The 25,965-nt window shown below is 33.7% G+C and overlaps 1 protein-coding gene and 1 non-coding gene across 14 annotated transcripts in view; one reads left to right on the plus strand and one right to left on the minus strand.

Annotated features, from left to right (window-relative positions):
• LOC126838181 (uncharacterized) overlaps positions 1 to 25,965 on the plus strand; it is a 160,773-nt gene that overhangs the window by 98,359 nt on the left and 36,449 nt on the right. For 12 of the 13 annotated variants that reach the window (XM_050572355.1, XM_050572356.1, XM_050572358.1 and 9 more), the window contains exons 11-13: positions 11,549 to 11,715; positions 15,888 to 15,932; positions 25,366 to 25,484. In XM_050572355.1, coding sequence (XP_050428312.1) covers positions 11,549 to 11,715; positions 15,888 to 15,932; positions 25,366 to 25,484 — 331 coding nt within the window. The remainder of the gene's footprint in view (positions 1 to 11,548; positions 11,716 to 15,887; positions 15,933 to 25,365; positions 25,485 to 25,965) is intronic. The other variant, XM_050572357.1, reaches the window with a different exon arrangement.
• LOC126839439 (U6 spliceosomal RNA) lies at positions 19,242 to 19,346 on the minus strand. The gene has a single exon (XR_007685866.1). It is a non-coding gene; the product is annotated as a U6 spliceosomal RNA (small nuclear RNA).

The raw sequence follows: 25,965 nt of genomic DNA on the forward strand, positions 1-25,965 counted from the left end.
TTGATCAGGATAAAATAAAGTCAACTTTTTTGTCAACTTATAGTATGTATTTTTTTTTTTTTTAATTATAATCAGACTGATTAATAAAAATGTATTATTTTTAATTCGTACTATAAGTGTATTTTGTTGTTTACCTCTATACTCCCCTTAAGTCCCAAACTACCTCTGGAGGTACATAACAAATAGATGCTCTGATACCGATGGGCTCCCCAGAGTACCCATACAGGTAGGCAACTTTTAAAAGTTTGTAAGTTCTTCGAAAATGATCAAAATTAAAAAATATTTGGGCACAAAAAAAAATGTTTTCCAAAAAAAAAAAAATTCTAGGACTGAAAGGGTCAAGTAGGTAAAAGAAACAATACTTTCTCTCAGGTGAAAAAAAAAATAGGTAAAGACAAACGGGGAAAAAGTCAATTATCTGGTTTTGGACTGGAACGGGCGGCCATCTATGCCGCAGCCGCCGCCGCCGCCACAGGTCCACCACCGCCGCCGCGTTGGGCGTATGGGTCACGTGACTTCGGGCGGCGGCGGTGGCAGTGGCGGCGGCGGCAGTGGAAAAGCTCGGGCGTCCCGGCGAACTGGTGGTGATTTTTTTTCGGTGGGGGAAGTGTAGCGGAGGGGCGGTCACGGACGGCGAGGGGAGGCGGCGGTTCCGCCGCAGGCCCGGCAGTCGATAAGGGGAATCCGGTGCCGTCGCACGTCGCCGTCGCGGTAGTTTTTTTTCCTCGCGCCCTTTCTCTATTTCTCATTGTCTCTTTGTAGCCATCTGTAATTTTGTTAACCTGACCTTTTATTTTATTTTTTTTTAATTCGTCTTGAGTCTTTCCCCGCCCCCCACCCCTCCGCGCCGTCGACTCGGTGTGGCAACAACAGACAGTAATTTGGAAAAAAAAAAATTTCCTAAAAAAAAAGAAATATGTATTTCTACATCTTATCGTCGGATTGAAAATGAACGGTTTTTTTTTTTGTTATTTTTATACCGCAATTATTATGTTAATATTATAATATAGATTATCGTTTTTTTAATAATAATAAATTATCATCATTCCGTCCGCCGTTGAGCCAGTCGCACAGTATAATATACCTATTGAATGTCTGTCGTTTGTTTTGCGTCGAATATTGTTTTTTAAAACAAACCGAACCTTATTGTTTTTTTACCTTTACTACAACACCGTGTATATCGGTCGTCCGGAATACACACAAGCAGTTCACGTTCATGAGTGGCATGGGTTGGAACACCGCACGTTGGCGAAGGGTACGTTTCCGCCTTGATAATAATAATAATTAATTGACGGTTCTAATTAATTTCTATCGTTCAACATAATACTAGTCAATCTTAAAGCGTGTGACGATTGGATTAGAAAAGAAAAAAATGTCTTTTCTGTTTGTTTGTTTTAGTCTAAGTCGTTTTACTAATCCTGTCGTCGACAGAACCGAGAAAAGAACCGAATATATAAATTTATTTTTTTAAAGCTATATATTATAACTATATCAGGTAATATATTGTAATTTTTGTAATCACACTATTGTCGTTAGAAATGGTAGGTACGTTTCACCGCACACACATCCGAGTTGTATTTGTACTTACCGGTTTACTTATTACACTGCACTCGACTTGCATTATAGTGTAGCTGAAGATATGAGGTGTGCGATTTATAAGCAAACAGCCACTAGTCCAATTTACCCTCCCCCAAAAAATAAAAATACCCCCACGAATTGTACATAATATTTTACAGACAGTTAATAAATAATATTGTTAATTTTGACTGACTATTTTTTCAATGATTGTAATGGACAAAATTCTATTATACGCTTTTCATTTGATAGGTTGGCATGAAAAAATTCCATTTGCCTCTTATTGTCAGATGACTAAATTAGCCACTTGATTGATCCCCTTGATCCCCCCCCCCCGTAAATACGCCACTGGGGCTAATCACACATTTACACAGCTTGTTTGTTGTTAACCATATAATATATAATCGAGACCTATATATATTACCTGCTATACTTTCATTATATTGCACATAATCAATTTTTATAATTTCATATAATTTTTTTTTTTTTCAATATGAAATCCTCTTTTTGGTATTTGTATTTCTACAACGTGTGGCAAGTATTGTTTTGTACTTCCAATTTGGTCATGACAGAGTTGAAATCTTGATCCAGGCCAACCAGAGTCTTTTTCTGTTAAATCACCAAGGACATCATTGTTTTAAATCTGTATTTTTTTCTATCGTTTCTTAAAAAAAATGTTTGTTTTAATCAATTGTAAGACAGTAGTCTTACAATGTATAAGTATGTACTATGTATGTATTATGTATAAGTATAGCGGTTTTCTTTGCAAATGAACTAGGAACAAATTGGAAATGCTTTCAACCCTTAACAAAAATAATCCAGGGTTGTTCAATGGTTAATATGTCAACGTTTTCGTGAGTTTTACTTTCTAACGCCAGTGGTAGTTTTTATACAACGGACATGTGTTTAAAATTAATATTTACACCTTAAACAAATAAAAACAGACACTTTTTTTTGTAAACAGACGCCCACGTCCGCTAAAAATAACTTTAACTACAGCTCTGTAAACGTTTTATCATTTATGATACAATATCGCTGAAGGTGTTTCAATTTGGAACACTGTAAGGAATGATTTGGTTAACAAGTCGACTGCAAGTTTTTTACCATGCACGTGTACTCGTGGCAGTCGACTTGTTAAAAAATCTGTATAAAAGAAACGTTTTTTTTACAATTTTTTTTTTTGCATCACCTCTATATGTATACATATAAAATACCCTCTTCTCTTGGTTTAGCGAATTTGATCGGCAGAGGGTTGACGTGAACGACCTTGATTGTTCCACGCCGATTCCTTCACAGCAGCCGTTTCTGGAAAACAGAAGTAAAAACTGCGTTTTTCTTTTCCCGTTCCCCTCTCCCCTCTCTCCCAGTCGTTGCTTTATTTCCTTTCGATATTCCCACCTAAGTCCCGGTTTCGCGTGCGTTTGTTTATCACCGATGAAAACACCGTCGTACATAACTATATATATATATATATATATATATATTATCGACCGTGCGATCAACAGCAATCGATCGCCCTTGACCAAATGGAACTCGCAGTGATAATATATATTAATATATATATATTAAATAATAATATATATATATATATTAATTGATATGTTTAAATGATGAGTCTTGATAATAGTTATTTCCCAACGAACCGTCGCCAATTACTTATAAAAAATTATAAACAGTGTTTCATTATCAAAACTTCATTATAAAATTTTTGGTTCGATAAACAACTGAAAACGGTGGACATAATATTCTCTTTGTGACTACAATTTTTACCAACACATAATAATTGTACATGGCATGTACAGCTGTTTTATATTATCACGAATTTTACTCGCATACTTTCCATCGCCCACGACGGGTAGGTATAGGCAAGACGCAATTTCATTATCGTCAAAAGTATTAACAACACAAGCTTGGCGTTCTTGGGCTGTCCATTAATTTTTCATAAGTTTCCAAGTAATCAAGACAATGCACCGTCGCTCTTAGAATCGACAATAATTTCACCTGCGATCAATTGTAAAACACACGAACGTGTGGGCGAAATAAATTATTATGAATTCTTTCCGTGCCTTTATGGTGGGCGCCTATAGCCATTTACAACTCCTGTTTCGACGACACAGTTCATAACTTCACTATGTACTATCACAGATTAAAATATAAGATAATGCATTTCGTACCTAGTAAAACGATAGATCTGTTTAAACTCAACGCAGTGTGTGGCCAAATTATAGTTTTTAAATAACAACGTAAACTGATAAGAAATACTGATAACAAGTAGTTGATTCACGATGGCTGATGGTGATACCATAAGAGAAATGTTTGATAAGGTTTCTTTGATAACAGAGCATTATTTTTTTTTCATTTTTTTGGTCACTCTGACCTGAGTTTGCACATAAAATGTTATAAAATAGAGCTTTGGCTGTATCTCGACTAAGCAAAAGGTGGAATTTTCACTTTTCTTTTACTCTCGGTATTAGATTCTTTTTTCGAGGTCAGTAAAAGGTAAAAATGATATTATGTACTATGTCGTTCGCTCCCTACGCCTTGGTTCGTCTGGCATTGCCACTCAACGTTTTATTTTTTTTGCTAACATTAAAATAACTAATCGACCACACTCTTGGAGCACCGTCTAAGTACTTTACCTCTCGGCAAAGCTCTTGTAAACACGCTTGTAAAGATTATATTTTAATAGACGGCACGTTTCTTAAATGTGTGTTTTGTAATCTATATATATATATACAGTTTTTTTTTCTTTTTTTTTTTTCGACAATTTCACAAATATTAATCGCCGTTGCTGCTGTAAACGACAGCTTTGTAGCACCGAAAATATAAACGCTATTAAAAACTTCACACTAGAATAATAATTGCAGTCAGAAATTGTGCGAGACACGTTTTATATTTAATGACACAATACTAATGAAGTTTTTTTACATTTTACGCAGCGTAGTATAATATGGTTATTTTTCACACAGCTCGTTACTTCGCAGATTTAATGTACATATTAATATAAATATTTGAGATAGCATAATAATAAATAGCGTGCAATTGAACGTCCCACATGAATTAAACATCAAAAACACTGCTGTCCGTGTCCGCGTAACACATTTCTGAATTCGATGTGGAAATACTAGTTGAAGAATATTATTACGTTATAAGAATGGCTGTTATTATTTAAGTACGTATATAGTCTAATGCAAACTAGATAAATCATCTAACCCAAGGGTTAACAACCGTTTACACGTTTATGTTATAGCGATAATAAATCATTGCCCCTGCGTCGAGCATAGCAATAAGAGTTTAAAAAATAATACCACAGTGATTTGTCTTAACTGCGACGATCACATTGCACGCGACTCCTTAATAAATTACCCGAATAATATATTAAGTATAATGAAATCAGAATGAAATGGAACTTTTTTATTTTTATTTTTTACAACACTTTAAGAAGTATTTGTGTTGACACGCTGTACATAGTATGGACTTGGTTCAATACTTTTTCAACAGTAAACAAGAGCTCACATAATTACAATAACATAGTGTATACCGTACAGTTATCATAAAAGCATTCTTGGGGGGAGGGGGGGGGTAGTCATGTATGACAATGGCCGAATAACTTCGGTAAGTACATACGAATTGTGTACACATTTTGGAAGCCAAACATTCATAGTATCGTTGTAAAGAACAAAAAAGTTTATTAAAAACATGGAATTTACGTTCAACTTCTGTATGAGACCATATTTTCTATTTCTTCGTGCCTAGTCATCATAGTTAAACGTTTGTTCAATCTGGCGTACGACAGGTTGTCAGAATAGGCAATTAAAAAGAGACAGAAAGGCAAATCTAAATTATCTGTGCCCATTAGGCGATTAATTTGGTAACCACGTTGATGGTTGGAATTAAGAAAGGGGCATTAAAACGGTTAGAACGGATAGGAACAATAGTCTTTTTCAGAAAGTATAACTGAGAGCAAGTCAAGATTGGCTATGTGCCTCCTGCAAGCTAGGCTGGAGTATACTTATGCAGTTTGCAAGAGATTTGGTGTCTACAAGAGGCTGAGAAGAGAAATCTCCCGTGTACACTTTGGATCATGACACAAAAAGAGGACTTTGCCATGTTTAAGCAAAGCGTGAACCAGAGCACAGTAAAAAACTTTGGGTGGCGATATTCATTTGAACTTAAATACAAGTTAAAATACCTTGTAGTATCTAACCGATTCAAACCGTTCTTTAAAAGACATAAAGCTCTAACGAGCATAAAAACCAACTTTCAAGTTTGATAAAGTCTAACAAAGTGTTTACAAATTATAGGCGACACACAAAAGGTAAATTTAAAGATGTAATTTCACTTTGTTTGTGCACATTTAAGGAAGTGTGAACCATGCTCATACTATATGCTGTATTATATTACATAAATATATCGAAATATTCATTTCAGCACAAATATAAGTAGACCCAACACCATCAAATTGGCCGGCAATGATTATAAACCGTGTAAATGTGAATTTGGACGCAAAATAAAATTTAACGAAGCCCGAAATCGACTGTAATGGCAAAACACTATTATGTAAACACTTCTAAGTCGTGTTCTGCGAATCGATTTTTACATAAAAACCAAATGAGCCTGGCCGAAATGTATCTAGGTCGTGCTTAAGGTTAAAAAAAGTGTTGTCGTCGTTTGAAAAAGTTCTTTCAGAACGAGCATAAAGTATTCCTCAAACAGAGTTGCTTCTCTTCCCAATGCGCTAAAACTTTTTTTTATTTAGTTCTCTAGGAAACGATGTTCATTTTGGAGACTTGCATTTTTCACTAGAAACTTCTTTAAGTGCTTTTTTTTTTTTCGAAGTCGTGACATATTTTTTAAACACTTTGATTCGCTAGAGAATTTGTACATTTTTACAACCGAGTGATGCAAACATTTAAAATCAAAATGCCAACAAATATGTATTAGTGTGATATGAATTATTCGAATACTTAAACTTACATCCTCAGTGTATATAATAAGTATGACCTCTAATTGTGTCTACACAAAATAAATATGTTTATCCTCGAAAATGCTGCCTTTTGTATTGTTACCATAGAAAAAACACTTAAATACATTTTAAAAGTTAAATAACTACAATTAAATCATTCAATACTACAACTCTGAGTTGAATAAGCCTTTGTGAGAGTGCACACATTAGACAGAATATGTCTCACAAAATTGTGGCTGCACAAAATATTTGTTGGTGGAAAATAAAATTTGTTTTTACACGGACGGTGAAATTTTCCATCGAAGATTTTATGTTTACCAGAGCTTTAAAAATAATTAATTTTCAATCAGTGAACAGTCTGAGTGGTTTCAAATCGTTCAATTAAATAACAGACAGCCGTGACGTTTATCCGTGGGTTTGTTGCCCTGGATACTTGGTTGTCCAACGCGGAAACCCCTATAGATTCAGACGAGTTGAAGATTTCAGTATTGTCGAAAATCGTGTAGACACTTAAATTAATAAACGAAATTAGATTTATAACTATTTACGCCTTACATAGGGGCTAAGACACACGTAGACGGTAAAGATTTAAAACAATTCCCATCCGATCCTGTGATTAATTGTTCAGTTGAAATATATGTGATTATTTTTTGTGTATGTTGGTAATTTGTCACCAGGGTTGACTTCTCGTTAATGATTAATTGGTCTCTACGGTTTGATCAATGTACACTAAAAGTGTTCTGATCATAAAATAAAAAATTTTAGAGCTGTGATATCGTATAATGCCCTGTACTCGGCAACAAAGTCGTAATCAAGAAGGCGAGCGACAGTGTGACCACTTTAAACCATGATTAATACTTTTTTATAAGTTGTCAAACATTGCACAGTATACAATCCTTATCGATAATATTATAACTGATGAGTCGTTTTGACAGTCGATTTCACCAACATTTGTTAAGGATTTAACTTATTGTTAATTATGTTTAACAATTAGTAATTGAAAATTGGGTTTCATCGAGATTTTTTAGCCTTAACACGTTGATAAAACGATTGTTAAGTTAATCAGCCGATATAAGCTAGTTAAAAACTTAATTAGCATGTTAATATGCCATTAATCGATTTATGCATTACTAATTGAGATTTGATTATAAAATATTATCAATTATCACATTTCGTGATTACCAATGATAACGTTGGAATCAACGGTAACCGCTTTGGTAACCCAACAAACATTTTGGTAACTTGACAAATATAATTTAATATCAACAAAGTTATGGTGAAAGTTACTTCATTTACCCAGATGTTAAATTTAAGTGAATCGTTAGCTAACATTTTGTTAAGAGTGTATTTAATAATAGTTGGTGAAACCGGCTGATAGTATAATAAATTAGATTGCTAACTAGTGATAAGAATTGAAGTCGACGTCGGCCATTTTTGAACAATTACAGAGATAACAGTTATAAACATGTGATAAAGTTCTAATTCCCACAAAGATGGCGAAAAATGGTAACTTCAATTATCAATATTGGCGGCATATACACACAACAATCCAGTTTATTATATAAATATATATCTATGTTTGCAGTAGTGAAACAAATTAAATCGTATGTACTGGTTCAAATTCCAAAATGTCGTTTTATTATAAATCGTTGAGATAAAATTCACTCGAATTTATCAAGCTTTTACGACCTTCGCGATTCGTTCAAGTTTACAACGCACTACGATGCTTTACAAATTTTAATAACTCTAGACAATATTTTTTTTTACAATGTTATACATTGTTGATTATTATTGTTGTTTATACCGTAACGCCCTGGATTTGGCGACCAAAGCTAACGCGGTTAAACGCGCTATTTAATATATTATATTTATTATCGAATTAGCATCCGTGCCGGTTGTCAGTGCAGGGATTAATGGGATATATTATAATGTGGAACAACTCGAGTGACGTTACTGTGTTATGGCCAATTACAATAATAACGCACATTTCACACGAATAGAAAGACAATATTAATATCATCAAAACGGGATCAGCTAGACTGTTTCGAAGGTCGTTTTAACCATTTATCGGCCAACTTTAAAGCCTCGAATTGCCAATCGTTGTTCGTTAAATAATGTGCTGTCAACGAAATAATATAAATAGCACATTAATTTGCTTTGTATACCCCATGTCGAAACCTTATTAGCAGCCTATGTTATGGGTACGGTATAGATCATCTTAAATCGCATTATTTAATAATGACAATTAATAGTAAAATATTCACAAAGTTTATGTACGCTGAAAATTATACATTGACCAAGAAAATATACTACAACTTACTGTTATTCTTCGGTATTTCCTTTTTTTTTATATATAAATCATTTGTTTGGATAAAATTAACGTTGACGTTGAATAGAATGTGTCTAAAATAATGCGGTAAAGTCATTTACAAAGTTTGCAGCGTCCTTGATAGTCGTCAACGTAAAACGCATTTTTCTTAATTAAACGAAGCCGAGTGAACCGAAAATGTTCAATTAAAATGTGAATTATGTTCTTTTACGGTATTCTAAAAAACACATATAGTTTCAAAGATTAACCGCAAGTACTAGAATTGTTTTGTATTATTATCACAGATTAGATAGGAACCAGACGGTGCACATTGTCGTTTACTGATAACTGAAACCCCCTCGATTCAGTGTGACCACATTAAAGAAACACAATTGTTGTAAAAAACAAAATATGTTATCCGATTATTTGCATAGTATATCGGTAATTGCAATCAATAATAAATTCAGTGATAAACAGTTCTGAAGTTGAGGAGTTGAGGAGAGGGTTTTGGTTCGTTTTCATGTTCAGCAAATGGTTTTGTCTAATCCGTTTTATCGCTATTATTATTATATTTTTAACAAATTCAAACTGCGATCGCACTTGCTATAGAAATAAAACGTTCTTGCTATTTATAACAGTGATTTTTTTTTTGTGTGCGTGACGTAAAACACACGAGCAATATATCCATCCAATTTTTTCTGTTTTTTTTTTTTATTTAGCTATTATATTTTTGGGCAAGATGCACAAATTTTTTTTTTTGCGTGGACAAAACCGCGTCACGGTTCGCTGGTGCCAGTCTTTATGTTTCTTTTTGTAATTTTTCATTTTTTTTTTTTATCGTGAATTATTCCTGAGATTGCCTGAGTTTGAACAGACTTAATGGGTCGCTATTATATAAATAATATAGACCGCAATAATGTGCGGCTGTGGGAACGATAAAAAGTCACTCCGGTGACCGTCGCCATGTAAGTGGCACATATCTTTTGCCCGGCAAATGGAACCGTTTGTTTGGGCCGCCGTTGACGTCAACGAAGCCAAAATGTTTCTATGCTATTAAAAAATAAATAAATAAATAAACGACGGGAAAGTACAAATGGAAATGGACAAAAAAAAAAAATTGCCGCAATGTGGGTGGTATATTTTGCTGGACGGAAAATAACGTTTGTCCATTTCGCCGGTAAACGGTTTTCCACTTTTTAGAGTACCGTTTTCCCATGATAAAACATATTATTATTCGCCTCGTGAATTTCAACGATGACTTTATGTCGGCAAAAAAACTAGCAGGATCTTATATCGTGGGTGCGCGTGAAAAAGGAGTTAAGTCAACCACTATGAACTTTTTAGGAAATGGAAAATAAGGTTTAGAAGAATGTGTAAGATCAGGTATTAGAATAAAATAAATGTTTTTTGAATAGGATAATAAAACAACTTGTTTTGTACTTTCCTGTATAAATTATAATTTATGAAAATGTATAACATAAAAGCTGTTATAAGTTTAAAAAAAATAATTGACTTAAATCTTGTTGAGTTGAATTCACTCATTTTTTTTTTTTTATAAAAGGGTTAAGTCATTTTAATAATAATAATATTATTTTATTTTTTTAATATGACATCCTAATACATTTTAACACTAATAATTGTTGTAACAAAATAAAATCTTTTTATTTTAGGCACGTTTTACTTGTTTATTTTTGTCATTTTTAGCTTTTCTAGATATTTTACTAGAGACTGTAGCTTTTTGATTTGGCTTAACATTTTCTCGAATTAGTATTTCTTGAACTAGATATTGTTCATCCATTTCGACATCATCTTCAACCGTAACTGGATACTTATTTTAATGATATTGATTACAACACTCTTGATATCATATTTTAATATGGAGGGAAAATAGACATAACCCTTTTATCACTAAACAAGTGGTTCAAAAAGATTTAAGTCAGTGTAACAAAGGACATAACTCTTGTTACACTATTAAATTGTAAATACAAAAAGATTTAAGTCGACTTATCACAAAATACACTAAAATGAGAAAAATAGTGACTTAACTCAACAAACACACTTTTTTTTTATTCATTGAATATTACACTTAGACTTAAACTATACAGCACAAATCATAGAGTTTTTTTTTCTGAATTTTTAGGTGTATATAACTCATTTTGCACATAATGTTGACTTAACTTTTTTTTCACGCGCACCCACGATATTATAAGAAGAAAACACATCACATTGTGCGAAAAGCAGGATGTATTTCGTTCGCGATTACCTTCTATCTCGTGCTCGGTGTAAATTTCAAATAAGCGCGCCAATTGATTTTGCATAAATAACTGCCGCAGTGTGACCACTTTAAAAAAAAAAAATACTTTGTCGCTAAACACCGCACAATATCATCTGCTCTTATCGATAGATAAATATTCAAATCTCATATGACAATATAATAACGTGATAATAATATTGATAAGTCATATTTTATGTTTTGTGTAAAACTACATATTTACCGGAGAAATGCAATTTCGACGTTCCGGTCACACTGCAGCTTATCGTTTTTCAAAATTAATCCAAAAAACGTTTTAATTTAATTTTCATACAAGACTAGTAGACTCCGTTATCGGCCATTGTAGTTAGTTGTGTGTTGGCAGTACGGTAACAATTACTTTCAAACTTATTTCCAAACATTGTTTTTATTTTTATTTTACTTGCAGAAAGACTTGTTCGCGTCCAAGTTAGAGGCGTCCGAGTCGAACGCTCGGGACCGGAAACTGTCGTCTTCGTCCAGCGGAAGTATGAAGTCCAAGTGGTTGAAGGCCATCAAGAGCCTTAAGACAACCAGCGGACCGCCCAACAACAACCCGACGCAAAAAGATGAAAAGTGAGTTAACCCGAGCACACGATAAACATTTAAACGACGATTATAGATCAATAGGAAGTATTTGAAGTAGGCACGTTTTTTTTTCGTTTCGTTTTTAAAATTTTTTTTATTAAATTAAAAACGACGTTGTCTTATGTAAAATTAACTATTAACTCGTTCGATAACTTTAAAGGATATTTTTCGATTGAATGGCGTTACGCAGAGAGCGGCCATGTCGAAAATCTCTGTTTGAGAATAATTTCACTTACAAACAAAACGATTTTGTTTTAATTCGTATATTCTGTTCGTTTTGTCTGCTGCACACACGCCATCCAATTCCAAATATTTCTTATATAATACCTAGTCGACTAATCATTAAAAAAATATGTTTGATGTAGCTTTTCAGATTGTTTTATTTACATACATGAGTGCATACCCGAGTGGTAAAATGTACACTACACTATCTGCGGTGGACTGAAAAACTGGATTAACCGTTATAATTTTATTTTATTTTATCTCTTAGCCGAAATCCTTTAAAAAATGTCACATTTGGAAAACAAAATAAACAATTTAACGCCATAGAAATGCCCTTAAAAGCAATGCTCGTGTATATTTCAGCAAGCAGATAATTAATATAGTTGTAAAAAAAAAATACAAGATATTGACAGTTTTTTTTATAGTTTAAATACTTCATCGAGCATTGCGCTTGAATAATTTATTTCCCATTAATACGAAATTTTCAGATGATTAATTGAGTTTTTCATTTTCACCGCAGTGGAAACTTTATCTCATCGGCTGAGTAGGTATAAAGTTATTTTATTTATGTATATAAATATAATATATTATGTATATTTAATTGTTTTCGCTTAGGACTTAGCGGATAGCTTACGATAACCGAGTAGTTCTCATGTACATTACTTTAGTAGAAAAAAAAAAGTCTCCTATTAGATACGGACAAATAATTTGGAATACTTAGGATTCCGAGCTTATAATATAACATTGACCATATTATTATACTATCATATTTGGGCCGATGAGATGATTTTACCGATGTACACTCTACAAGGACAATAACAATAATCACTATAAACATATACTTATTATAATATTTGTATTAAGTATACGTTTACCTTACCGGCAACTTGTAAAAAACGGTATTGTTACAAGAAATTTGAAATAAAAGTTTTATTTTCATGCAATGAATCAATAAATGAAAAAATTAAAAATTATAATAAAAATTTGTCTATACTTGTTTTGAAATTGTATAAAATTCGACTATTCATGTTCAATTTTAGATAATTAACGTCATTTGCCTAAATTCATTAGATATTTTTTTTTTATCCACTACAAATCGTCAATTAGAATAATATCTGAATTTTACATATTGCCGGGTGACATCATATATTATATTATATTAAACTGTTTACATTGTACATGTATATGATAATAATTCTTTACCCGCTAAGCAGAAGAATCCAAGTCTATGTTTGTCAAAATTAAAGTTATGGTAATTTTAACTTTCTTATATTATGTATTGATTTGCGACCAAACAATTTATCTTGGTCATGACCAAGATAATATAAAATCGAATTTTTAACGGCCATTTCAGTAAACTATTAATAAACGGAAAACGGGGTTTTGCCAGTTACAAAAATAGACTAGTGCCGGGTTGCACCAAATATTTACTCAGAGATAAACTCGTTTAACTGGAGTTAAAATAAATTCTGTTGCATAAAAACCTTGTTTTCAATTTTATATGTTGTCAAAAATGTACTTTATCACTAGTTAAATTACAGGGTCATTTGTCGCCGTGTGTAAAAATGTATGTATAGTTAAATTTTGTTATCAATGTTTTGCGTTAAAGTGGTGATAACGGAAATGTGCGTTATCAGTTTATCATTGAATAGACCCTGTAAGATAATAATATTACATCCTACTGCTGATACCATTTATTCGTTAACCAGCTTACTGGTAATTACCTGAATATAAAACAACAATTGAGCAACACTTGTAAATTTAACAAAAGACAAAGTTCAACAAAAGTTAGTTTATGACGGTGATAAATAATTAACCGATAGATAACGACAATTTTGGGGTGCAACCGGGCATAGATGATCCTCCTGACTTATCGCCGGGTAAAGAATTTTTCGTGTACGGACAAGACGTGCACCGTCTTAGATAGCCGATGGCTTAGCCAGATGTAGAACGTTCGTACATGGGCGGCCAACGGCGGTTAATGGGCTTGCGGCGACTCGAGTTCATGTAATATGTAATGTACTTAGTAAAAAGTTGTACATACCCAGGGAGGGAGGGGTTAGTCGATTGTGTAGCCCCAGCAAAAGTGTAAAAGGGAAAACCGAATCGATGAATATAACCTAACCTAACCAGTGTTGTTTTTGTGGTATGTTAGTTAGGGGGGGGGAGGTACGTCCCGCTCGCTGACCACCGTGTGGTAGTTTTATTATTTATTACTCGCCCCTTTAATCAATCAGGTTGAATACAGGGTTGTGCCGCCCTCGTTAGGTTAATGGAAGTGGTGCGTTCGATAAAAATAACGAAAGCCAATGGGCATTGTACAAAAGCACAAAAGCAACTCTGCCATTGCGAAAACCGAAAAAGTGACAAATAAAATATTCAAGTACACGCCGTGCCACCTTTTTTCTTTTTTTTTGTATCCGACTTCGGAGAAGCACACAATCGGGGCTTGCACAAATGCTTAGTACACTAAATACATTCATTGTGGGCAAGGGTATTTGTAAAATGTAAAAACGGAGTTCTATTCACTGGCAATCCCTGTTTTACCAATGTCGCAGACTATATTATGAAAACAGATGTATGTAAACAAAAACCATGACTCAAAATGAAATCAGTGTGACTTCAGATTCAAGCATAACATTCCATAATAGTAGTTATATAATCTGTGATAACATAGTCGGTTATCATTTAAATCTTGTATGATTGATAAGGAGTTTGTACATTAATATTATTTAATATCTGCACAATAATTTTTCACTAATTCATGCGGCTGCACTGATATCGTTGCGACTCTCTAATTGGTCTTTATAAAAATGTCCTTTGTTTTTGCCTAACCTAACCCAACCTATCCATGTTCATTTTATTTCCCCCCTCCATTTATTTACAATTTCCTTCCCTCACCTTCACTTGTCACTGATCTCTTATCACTAAACCGATTTAATTTCGTTTCAAATTTTAAATCACTTTTATTTCCTAAAAATTACATATTATTCATTGTTCGTTATTTAAATCAAACAAAACTTGTTTAATATGAGTTTAACTTGAAAGACTAAAGCGAAAATTGTTAACAATATCAAAGGTCAGTATCAGAATTTCAAAACTATAATAATAATATGTACCAACAAACTTGCATATCACTGGTTAGCTCGAGACTTTACGGCGGTGGGCTATTAAATTAATGTGATTACACCGTTGACACGGTTTCTTAGGAGACGTTTTTGGGTCAGGTTTATCCAGGCAATTAAGGGCGCTGTGAAATTATGATCGTCAGCTGTGTAACCATAGTTGTTTCCCTATCTAACCGCCACGTTGCGAGGAATAATTGTTTGGCAAAACATACTAGAGGTAATTTATACCGCACAGTTGCTGGATGGATGTTCAATTACCGCGTAAAATACTTTAAAAGAAAAAACTAAAACAAATATATATTCGTTTTTTAATGGTAAACTAGATATTATCTCTGTGAACACAAACATTTATCCCTTGTTTTCCCTAATTTTCCGGTTATAACGCGCAATAGTAGATCAGTCGGTTAGGTTAGGTATTTTCTCCTTTAAAACGTTTGCCAAGCTAAGATGACAGAAGGATGTGCACAAGCTGTTGTAAATACATTATAATAGGTAATATTATAATATATTCTTGAACTCGAGTCAAAAGTTAATTAGCCGACATTGCCGTTTTTCATAATAATATTATTATTATTATCATATTATAATATACGTCATATACATATATATATATATATATATATATATTGTGTATTGTACTAATTTAGTTCATTTTTTTTTGTTGTTGTTATTATTCAGCTTTACTAACATAATGTTTTGTGTGTTTTTTTTTTCATTATTTTGTTTGGCTGCTTGGTGTGTGCTCTCGCCAAATAAAAAAAAAACCTTTATTTAAACCTCGATAAAAAAAAAATTGTAAAAAATTAAAAGGAAACATCAAATGTACCATGCGGTATCGACCATAATCGCAATGAGGTAATGATTATTATTAACGTTTTTGTTATTTATTTTATGCATTTTATTATATTCTATTGTTAGACATTATACAAGTGTTGTAGATAAAACGATAATGATAACAGATTATTATTAACATTATTGTGGGTTGTGCCCTCGCCCGGACATCGCACCTTATCGACCCGGCTTGGTTAGGTTTGACATGAAGTGAATGTAATGTACAGTTCATTTTTCACGCACAAGTTAATGTTTAATGAAAATAGGTTAAAGCACTGCCAAGGGGTTGGTAGGTAAGTATAGCAATAACAAACAAAAAAAAAACAATCTATCTAATTGGTTTCGGCAGCGGCCATTGCTGCTCGTTGTCCGTCACGGAAATGAATAGTTCTAGAACTTTGTGGCTCGGTCGTTTATTATTTAAGCAGCATATTAACTCATATCGAACAAAAGTCATTTTGTTAACGCTAACGCTCTGCAAAACGTCTTACATAAAAAAAAAAAAAAAGGTCGCCAAAGAAAGTAATTCAAGACGTTTAAAATGCAACCCCTGCCCTTGCCCTTCTGTTACATGTGTGAAAAAAAATACCATCATCCATCGTCAGCTATCAAAACGTCCGGTATTATATAATATAATATTGTATTATAAAGCGCTTTTAGAACGTTTTGCCGCCCCCAACCGATATACACACACCCTGTTGCCCATAATACAATACGTGTTGTGTACACACTATAAACATATACAATGTGTATAATTTGGGTCGAAAAGGACCAAACTATAGGACCTGCGATTATATATGATACAAATGAAACTTTTTTTGTTTTTTACAGTAAATATCATTTTTTTTTTTTATATATATATATATATACCTAAACAAATACACATGTATGTACATTGTCAAGCACACGTACACGATACGGAAGTCCGTGTATAATATTAACATGTATGTATATTTCATAGTTTTTTGTTTTTAATTATTTTTTATCGTCCCTCAAAGCAAACGGACATCATAAAAAGCAGATGATGAATATTCGGCTATAGTAGTTTTAATGTGACCCAAACAGAAGAACCACAGTCAGTCTGTAGAAACATATTTTATCATACTATGGAGTACCAACCGCTCGACAACGAAGACATTTTTTTTTTCTTTTGTGAGGTCATACTGGTAGTAGCCATAATTATATTGTGTTAGTTTATCTCTTTATAACGGTCATTACTCTTCGGTCTAAACGCTTCGACGAGGTCAGGTCGGTGCTGTTGTTGTTGCGGTTATTATGTTTGTATTATACTTTAAAAAGAGGATTTTGTACCCGGAACTAGGCAAATGTCGGTTTGCCGGTGTGTATACAGAGTGATAAATAACGCGTCCCGGCACTGGCCTTGAGTGTGTTACGGAAGGAACCTACGCCTTTAACGCATTGATTCGTCCAGTTCGATGTCGGCAAAGGAAAATATAAGAAATACATTATATTATTATCATAGTGTGTGCGTGTAATATTATTATAGCAAAGGTACAGGTGATAAAAAAAAAAAAAAAGCTTCTCCTCGTTTGTAAATGCGCGTCACTTTTCGTTATGGTATTTTTTCTGGAATTTCCGTTTGTGATATTTCGCAGTTATCCGTGTGTTAAAAGCTTCTGCTAAGTAATTCACACGGTTGGTATATATTACAAGACGTCGCCCGAACACATGTCTTCTGTGTTTATCCCGGGAAAATCCTTGGGGAAACCCGATATCATCCGTTTCGTCCGGGGAATTTGATACAATATATACATAAGAAAATAGCTATCTATTTTGCACCGGATTCTCGATTAATAGCGAACCAAAACTGCCATATCAAAATTGCGGTTGAGTATGTTTATTGTTTTGTACGCAATCTAAACTTGTTGTCTCCATAAACACTTTATTACACACATAAGTGAGGTTAAACGCGTCGACCGTTACATCCACTTCACAATTATTACTACCACCTGGTTTCTATTATGAAATATAACCGATAATTTCTTCTTTGCACAATATATTGCGCATATTAAACTGAATTAATGCGATTAAAAAATTCCAATTGAAACTCTAGTAGTACACCTACTATATAAGCAATATAATATTATATTGATTGCGTTCAAGCGACCGCTTTGTTGTCTAATAATTGAATTGTATTGTGATTCTCTAGACGTGGCCGTGCGCTTTGGATATTGTTTAGCGCACAATTAATTTTGTCGTACACCCGGGTGGTAGTCATGTTATCGTGCAGGTTGTCACATGCCACCGTTTGTTGTATAACTTCCGAACAAAACTTAACGAGATATATTACATTATACCTACACAACAACTTGCACACGTCAGAGGACGCAGCTGGTTTCCCACTGGAATATTAAATACATAATATATTACTCCGGCGAATTTCCACTAGGTATGAAAAAAAAAAAGAAACATATAATAATTCCCACCGTGTGTCACCTAAAATCCTATCGCTAAACGGATAAAAAAAAAATTACAAAAAAAATTGCCTATAAAAGTTTTTCCATCTGTCAGTGTCGTTCAGCCGCCCTTCGATTAATCACTAGGCACACACCGCTATTTATCGCTCCGCACGGTTTAACCACTATGTTCTTGTAGACAAGTCGGAGACCACAAAAAGGCCGTACGGTTCTTTTTCTTCCAAATGTCTTTTCTTTTTTTTTTTTCCAATCTCAAAAGCTATTTGTAGTCAACCGAATACTTTCCCAACGCCCTACACCTGCTGTAACCGGTGCACTAGCTAACATTCTCGGTGGTTAAAAAACGTCAACCCGGTTCCGCGGTACTTATCGTACAATTATTTTTTTGAGCGTTTTCAAACTCTGTACGCAAAAAAATGTTAGCAAAGACAAATCTGGTGGGCCGGTTCACGCTGTAAAAACTCCCTGCATTCGTCGCTAATAGTGCTAATAGGTCTATGATTTTCTAATCTAGTGAATTCATTCGTCAAATAGGATAGGGTTTACCGACAGTATTCCCATGGAGATGTCTTAAGGCTGGGAGTCATTCTGAAAAATTGTCCGTCACGTTTAGTGTCACAGTGCTCACGTCATTATCATGGAGATTATGGTGGTGAATTAATAGAGATGTAGTGATTATTAGAGATTCTAGATTGCAGGACATATCCTTGTATTGATGTATCTGGATGAAGTGTGGATACTCTTAACTGAGTTTACTTTTTTTTTCGCTAGTACGATAAATAGGACCAACCTAACCTAAACCTAACCCTAACCTAACCTAAACCTAACCTTGCCTAAATCTAACCTAAACCTAACCTTGCCTAAATCTAACCTAAACCTAACCCAAACCTTACCTAAATCTAACCTAAACCTAACCTAAACTTTTTTCATCCTTTCGTAGGGACTATGCTAATCTTCTCTGTATCGTTCTAATTTTAGAATATTTTATGCCAAAGCAAGATGTACATATTAATAAAGATAAAAAAAAATTTTAAAAACCTAAATTTTTTAATTCTGTGTCGCTTTTTGGAAAATTGGGCTGCACAAAAGCATATTCTTCGCTAAATAAAAAAAAACATGATATAAATCTGTTAGTTTTATATCGCCTTTTTCCGTAAGACGAGTGTCAGATCTTAATACAAACGTTTTCCAGAAACATAAACTAACTTTTAACGGTCGCTTGATTACGCCATTCTATATGTTTGAACTTGCTCTCGGTGAAAACTTTACGAGAACGGTACATAACACTACACTATAATCATTTCCAAACAAAAGTCACAATCGGATAGCAAATTAACCCAGTTCCATCCGAGTTGGACGGGTTGAAACCAGGGTCAGTCGCTCTTGTTAAACAGAGATAAAAGCCAAACACTTCTCGTGTATTTTTATATATAACAGGTAAAGTGTTTAAAATAAAGTTAAGTGTTTTATTTCAATAGTTATTTTGCCTTCTTTTTATGTTTTACCCCTATCGCATGTTCCCAACCAATAGTTTTCTATGTATAATAACAATAATATAGTCTATTGGCTAATACAATAATGCGGACAGAAAATTCCGAATATTTTGACCGATAAGAAAATTGTTTTTTTTTTTCTAATCATATTTATTGATCCGTGTTGTTGTGCCTATGGCATGATATATGGGTCAATTTTGTAATATATTACCCATATTTTGGCAGGCGAATTCCTCCGTCAAGTGACCACCTTTATGTGGAGTAGGTACCGTTAAATAAAATATAAACAACATATAACCCGAGGGTCTCGCTTGCGTCATAAAAAATGTTTATCTAAAATTATAATAACTGTTGTTCCATAGTTTATTGGATATAGTAAAATGGGTATAAAGCGAATCGGCTGGCCCATATGGTATTGGCGGATCGATCCAGTCGACATTTTTATAAAATATTTATTAGGCATGCCTCGAACAAGGGGTTTTTGCAGTTTTTGTTAAAATTGTAGAACTTAGAGCCGAAAATAAGTCTAAACATAGGTCAAATATATATATACATGTCTAACGAATGTGAAAACTCCAAAAAATTACTCAAACACTATAAACGAGGGTGAAGACTATCAAAGGTTGGCAAACTTGAAATTTAGTATACAGGGTGACATTGATTTTAGAATATTTTTCCAGTGGATCTTTGTTCATTATCATTCAGGCAGAGTTTCATCCGTGAAGGTCCGCTAATAATATTTATAGCAATTATTATTGTTGTCTTTTCGGCCGGCTTTGGAGCACACTTAGGCTGGTTTGCGCATAAATTTCCCGGAGGCCTTCGATTTTCGGCTGTACAGTGAAAAATATATTCATTAAAGAGAAGGTTTCATTTCGTTTTGCGGGGATTAACGATTTCCGTCGTAACAAACGCGGTTCGTTATGATAATAATAATAATATTAGTTTACAAACAAAACAGCCGGTCGACCGCTTTACCCAAAATTATTGCACAGAATAACGCCGCCGTGGCTTTGACGATGGTAATATTATTATTATTATTATTGTATAACAGTTACTTTTGAGACGAATCAAACGTGACAAGAGGAGAGTGAAAAAACCAACTTTCAAGCGCAAAAATCACTAAACTCGATATGAAAATGTCCACTACTAAGAGGCTGCCATTATGTGTACAGTTATTGTTTTGTCAATGATATTTATTGTTTTTTCCATGATTTTTCAAATATAAGACAGTGTTATCAACATATTATCATCATGTTATCATCGCCTAATCTAACATTTTAATATGTATCATGGAAGAGTAACGTAGCAATATTACTTTCCATGAAAACGGTACACAAAATGGCTGCCTCCCAAGTCAGGACATTTTTCAATTTGAATACCATATTGTATTTGAGTTCAGTGGTTCAACTTAATAAACTTGCCAAATCATATTAATGTGTTGCCGCACAGTAGCACATAGGAATAAACGGCTTTGCGATGAAGCCAAAAAAAATATAACAGACTACTATAACGCCAACCATCATCGCCCCTTATTATTCTCACAATATTAATAATATGTTTTTTTTTGTTTGACGTGAACTTGACATTGCTTGCTTGTTTAGCGCCAATATCAATTATGATTCGGTCGATTCCGCCATTAAGGTTAAATCCGTTTTTATTTATAAACTTACCAACATATTTGCTATTATTTTAGTACATACTTGTTTCACGTGTAAGGGATAAATAAAAATGCATGTCAGCCGTATGACATGTAGAAAATTAAATTACCTCGCTGCTAAGAACAGAATTACAATTCAGCGGAATGTAAGGCACGGTACTAGGCAAATTTACTTAATATATATATATATATATTCCGTTCACATGTAGACTACCAAGTGGTAATAATTGCGCGATAATTGCATTAGGCACCCTTCTAAGCAATTCGAGACGGTGTAATACTATCAATACAGGCAGAGACGCTCAATTTCAGTATAATGTATTTTTCATAATAAGTAGTAGTAGTAAGTAAGAATAACTACTGTTTTTTTCCACTATAATACTTGTGTTGAGCAATGAATGTTACTTACACAGTTAAAGATGTTTTTTTTCCTCGCTGTCGTGTCAAGTCGACGGACATAAAAAGAAACGAATTGGCGATGGGTTTTATTTTTAATCTCCAACAAATTGAAAACTTAAGATGTTTGTTATATAAGAAATCAGCACGTGCTCCACCCACGGCCTCCTCTATAATTTTTTCTTTGTCGACTATCTTTAAGTAAATATACGCGTAATCGAACGTGACTATAAGAGTTTGTTAAAAAAAAAAAGGCGGTTTGCTTTTATATGAAGAAAAAAATGGTAACACAGGCTGCCGTTGTTGGTATTGAAAGTTATTGGAAATAACTAATTTAGGTTTTTAATCGACACAAGCACAAAACTAATAAAAATAAAATTAAGTGAAAACGTTTTGGACGCGTAAACAACAACAATGAAATACAAATTATGTTTAATGATTCGCCACAACAGATTTTATTACACAATGTGAATTTATTAAACGCCTATTTTCGCGTTGTAGTTTGCTTATTTCCTTTATTCCGTCGTCACGTGTTGTCTCACACAATATCTCATCTGTATGACCGCCAGAAAGCTGTTGTTTGTAAATTATTGCACACATCACCTTCAACAGTCATAATTATTATACCATGAGCTATCGCTTTAACCTGTAAAATTATCAGGATCGCCAATTTTAATGAGCGTAGTTGAATTGTTAAGTTACACATAAATTGGCCGTTAGCATCGGTTTAGTGGCCGCCATTGTAAAGGATACGGTATAGAGTAATAATATAAAGAGATGAACTAACATAATAATATACTAGCTTGTACGCGATAGACACAAAATTAAATTAAAGTTCTCATTGTTTAAACAGTTGGTGCTCTATAAGATAAAATATATTTTTGTGGCTCACCTTTAGGATAAGAACAAGTATAAAAGTTACTCTGCTGTTTGTGATAAGATAAAGCTGATTTCAGATGCTGATAAGATACATCTGATAAGAGTTAAGTGATAAGAAACAGCCGAATACGATAAGAGACAGCAGATAACCGAGTTTAGCGTCCATCTCTATACTTGAAATTATTTCTAGACCTAATATTTTCATTCTTAATATTTCCTAAGTTCAATTATTAAACACTAAAACTTAACAGTTATACGCAGACAAGACTATTGTTAATAGAAACTAAAAACCCTGCGAAACTTATGAAGGCTACAATCCAATTGACTTATGTTAAAATATTAGTATTTTCTCCAAGACACTGTTATCGTTGATATCTTATCATCATGACGATATAGTGAACGGTAAATTTATATTTTCTAACTAGGCAGACTGACTTAAGTCTTTCTGATTTTGTCACATTAAAGCTACTATAGCCAGCCTTTAGGATATAGTGACCGAAAAGATAGGAAAACTTGAAGAAAATACAAATTTCTCTTTCTGAGGCGTTTTTGTCTCTGCTTTTTTTCTTTTCTTTTTTTTTAGGATCATTCCGAACGAAAAAAAATAAACGGAGACAATACAAAACCGTAAGTAGCCGTAAGCCCTATTGGATATACGAAAACGAATTGGGTAAATGTGGGAAAGAAAAAAAAATACACCTACAGGCGGTTTTGGAATGAAAATAAGCACCCATGTATTTGTGTTGGTCCCCGTTAAAATATTCCGCACCAAAGCGTGTAGGATTTTATTCATCGCGCTATAACTGTGCTGATAAACGCGCCTTTACTTCACACAACTTGCAAGCGCTTAAAGTTTTTAAAACTTACATTTTATATCCAGGTCGACTAAAACAAATTTCAGTAAAAATCACGTGCGAAACAATGTTTTATAAACGAAAAGTTTCGCACGTGTAAATCGCGTTTTAAACGTACGTTCTAATTGGTCTACTACATAACCAACCCTTCCTTGACTTTAATAACATATTGTATAAGTATAAATTATAAATTAAAAACCAATGATTTAACTACTAACACTGGCACGCGATTCATCAGCAATAATAATTAGCCAATAAACGTTTGCCTTTCGACAAAACCCGTTTGAAAAATTGCCTCTCCTCGTCGTTTCGGTTTTGCTTGATGCTTATAATGCACGAAAAACCACATTGTAATTATTTATAAAATTCCCATAGGGTTAATCGATCATTAGTCCGTCCGGCCGCTGTATCCCAATATATTTACGGTCAATTAAGCGATTATCTTTGGTGGCGAGTGGCGAATTTTTCCAATATCCGTTGACCGTGTATAATTTCAATGCATACACAAACTCAGGATATGACCCACATACGGTACTGTTTACACATTGGGTTGCTATCATTATTATTTCAGGCGAGATCCGGATCAAACGAAACGGCTAGAATGCTGTGATGAGCTAAGCAGCTACCTCATTGGCAATAACAAGCGTATGATAACAACGAAGTATAGACTATTTCAGCTTCTCTGCAAAATCCGCAGAGCAATGAGACAAGGTTACTCACAGTCTTGAAAGATAAAGGTCAAATGTAATGGAGTTAAGACAAATGGGAGGATAATCCATTGAATCAGAATTGCAGATGACAATCATTGACCACATGCATAGAGAAGACAAAAGTCATGGTGGCTACTGAAGATAATAAACATAAAAATAGATAACCAGACACAGCAGGACAAACACTTAGGAAGGTGTAACATCAAGAGTAACGGCAAAAAGAGCGTTCACTAAAAAAATACAACTGCTCACTAACAAGAACCTTAGCTTGTTGTTTATATCATAGCTATGAAATCAACGGTCACAAAGAGAGAAGAAAACTGAGGAAAACATTCTCAGCAGAAACGTTTAGACTGGCTGGATGCAGCAAGTAACTCCATATGAAATAGGTTGCATTGGGGAGAGAGAGAGAGGGGGGGGAGTGGAGGTCTGTAATCCCTACAACAAGGCATAGCCTTTAGATAGGTAAAGACGGATGGTTTGAATTGTGGTAGGTTCACCATAACATTGCAGTAGATTGAGCATGGAAATATTCTGATGCACAGTGTATTAAAAAAACGCTAACGGATCAACGTTTTTTTGGGTAAAAAAAAACAAAGGAGAAGTAGTGACTTGACAACGTTCCTTCTGAGTCCGGTACTAATAGCACAAAATCTATTTAATGTGTAAAATCCTATTATTAATTTAATCGGTGAAGACAGTGGGCGTACACTCTTGAATTTCGTTTGCTTCAATTTCCCAATATATTTCTCTCTGGTCTTTTTTAATTCTTTTTTATCTGTGTGTATACAATATGTAGCATGCGCCCACGTAGAGCTTACAGGTTTCAGAAATTATAACAATAAGATATAATATAACCATCGACAAAGGTGCGATGTCCTGCCCGTTTAAACCATACCCGGCAGCGTTGCTGCTTGTCGGGTGTGGTGTAATATACCTAATATATTATTATACTTTATACAATAACAAACAGACCACTTCCAAAAGACCATCGTGCACTCAATAGTTGTATGTTTTTTGTATATAGGAAAACGGGCCGCGATGGAAACCCACAGTTCTCGGCTAACACCGAGACGGCTCATCAGTTCCAAGAGTACACTTACAAGAAAATTACACCGTGCGATTTTTGCTCTCAAGTACTAAGAGGTAAGCTTTACAATTACAAATTTTTTTTAAGCGCTGTGTAATAGTTGTACACTTTTGACCCCAAATTTTATGGACTAATGTGTTGTAATTTATATGGTCTAATAAAAAGTAAAAAAAGAATAATATTTTGATTTCTTAAATTAGATCAAGTGTTGATCAAGTTTCGACCAAAAAAAAGTTGTCTAATTATTACATGTCACTATTAATCATTTGTAATTTTATTTTGATAAAGTAGCAGTTGTCAATTACAAATAAAACAATGTTGTTCTTTTTATAAATAATAGTATCGTAAGTTTTTGAGCTAAAAATCTTAATTTATTTTGTTTTAAACGATTGCGAACTGCACAGAGGACATAAATACATATTTTAAATGTACAAAAACAAACACTAGATATAAAAACAACAAACGTGACACCCACCTGACGATAACGGATTAAATAAAACAATTTATTGAATACTATTTAAGTACTTAATAAATATA

The sequence above is a fragment of the Adelges cooleyi genome, unplaced genomic scaffold (assembly GCF_023614345.1).
Source record: "Adelges cooleyi isolate 19-005CV unplaced genomic scaffold, UGA_ACOO_1.1 ACOO_flye_CR_arks_rails_tigmint_CR_PRNA_30, whole genome shotgun sequence".
Classification (NCBI taxonomy): Eukaryota; Metazoa; Arthropoda; class Insecta; order Hemiptera; family Adelgidae; genus Adelges; species Adelges cooleyi.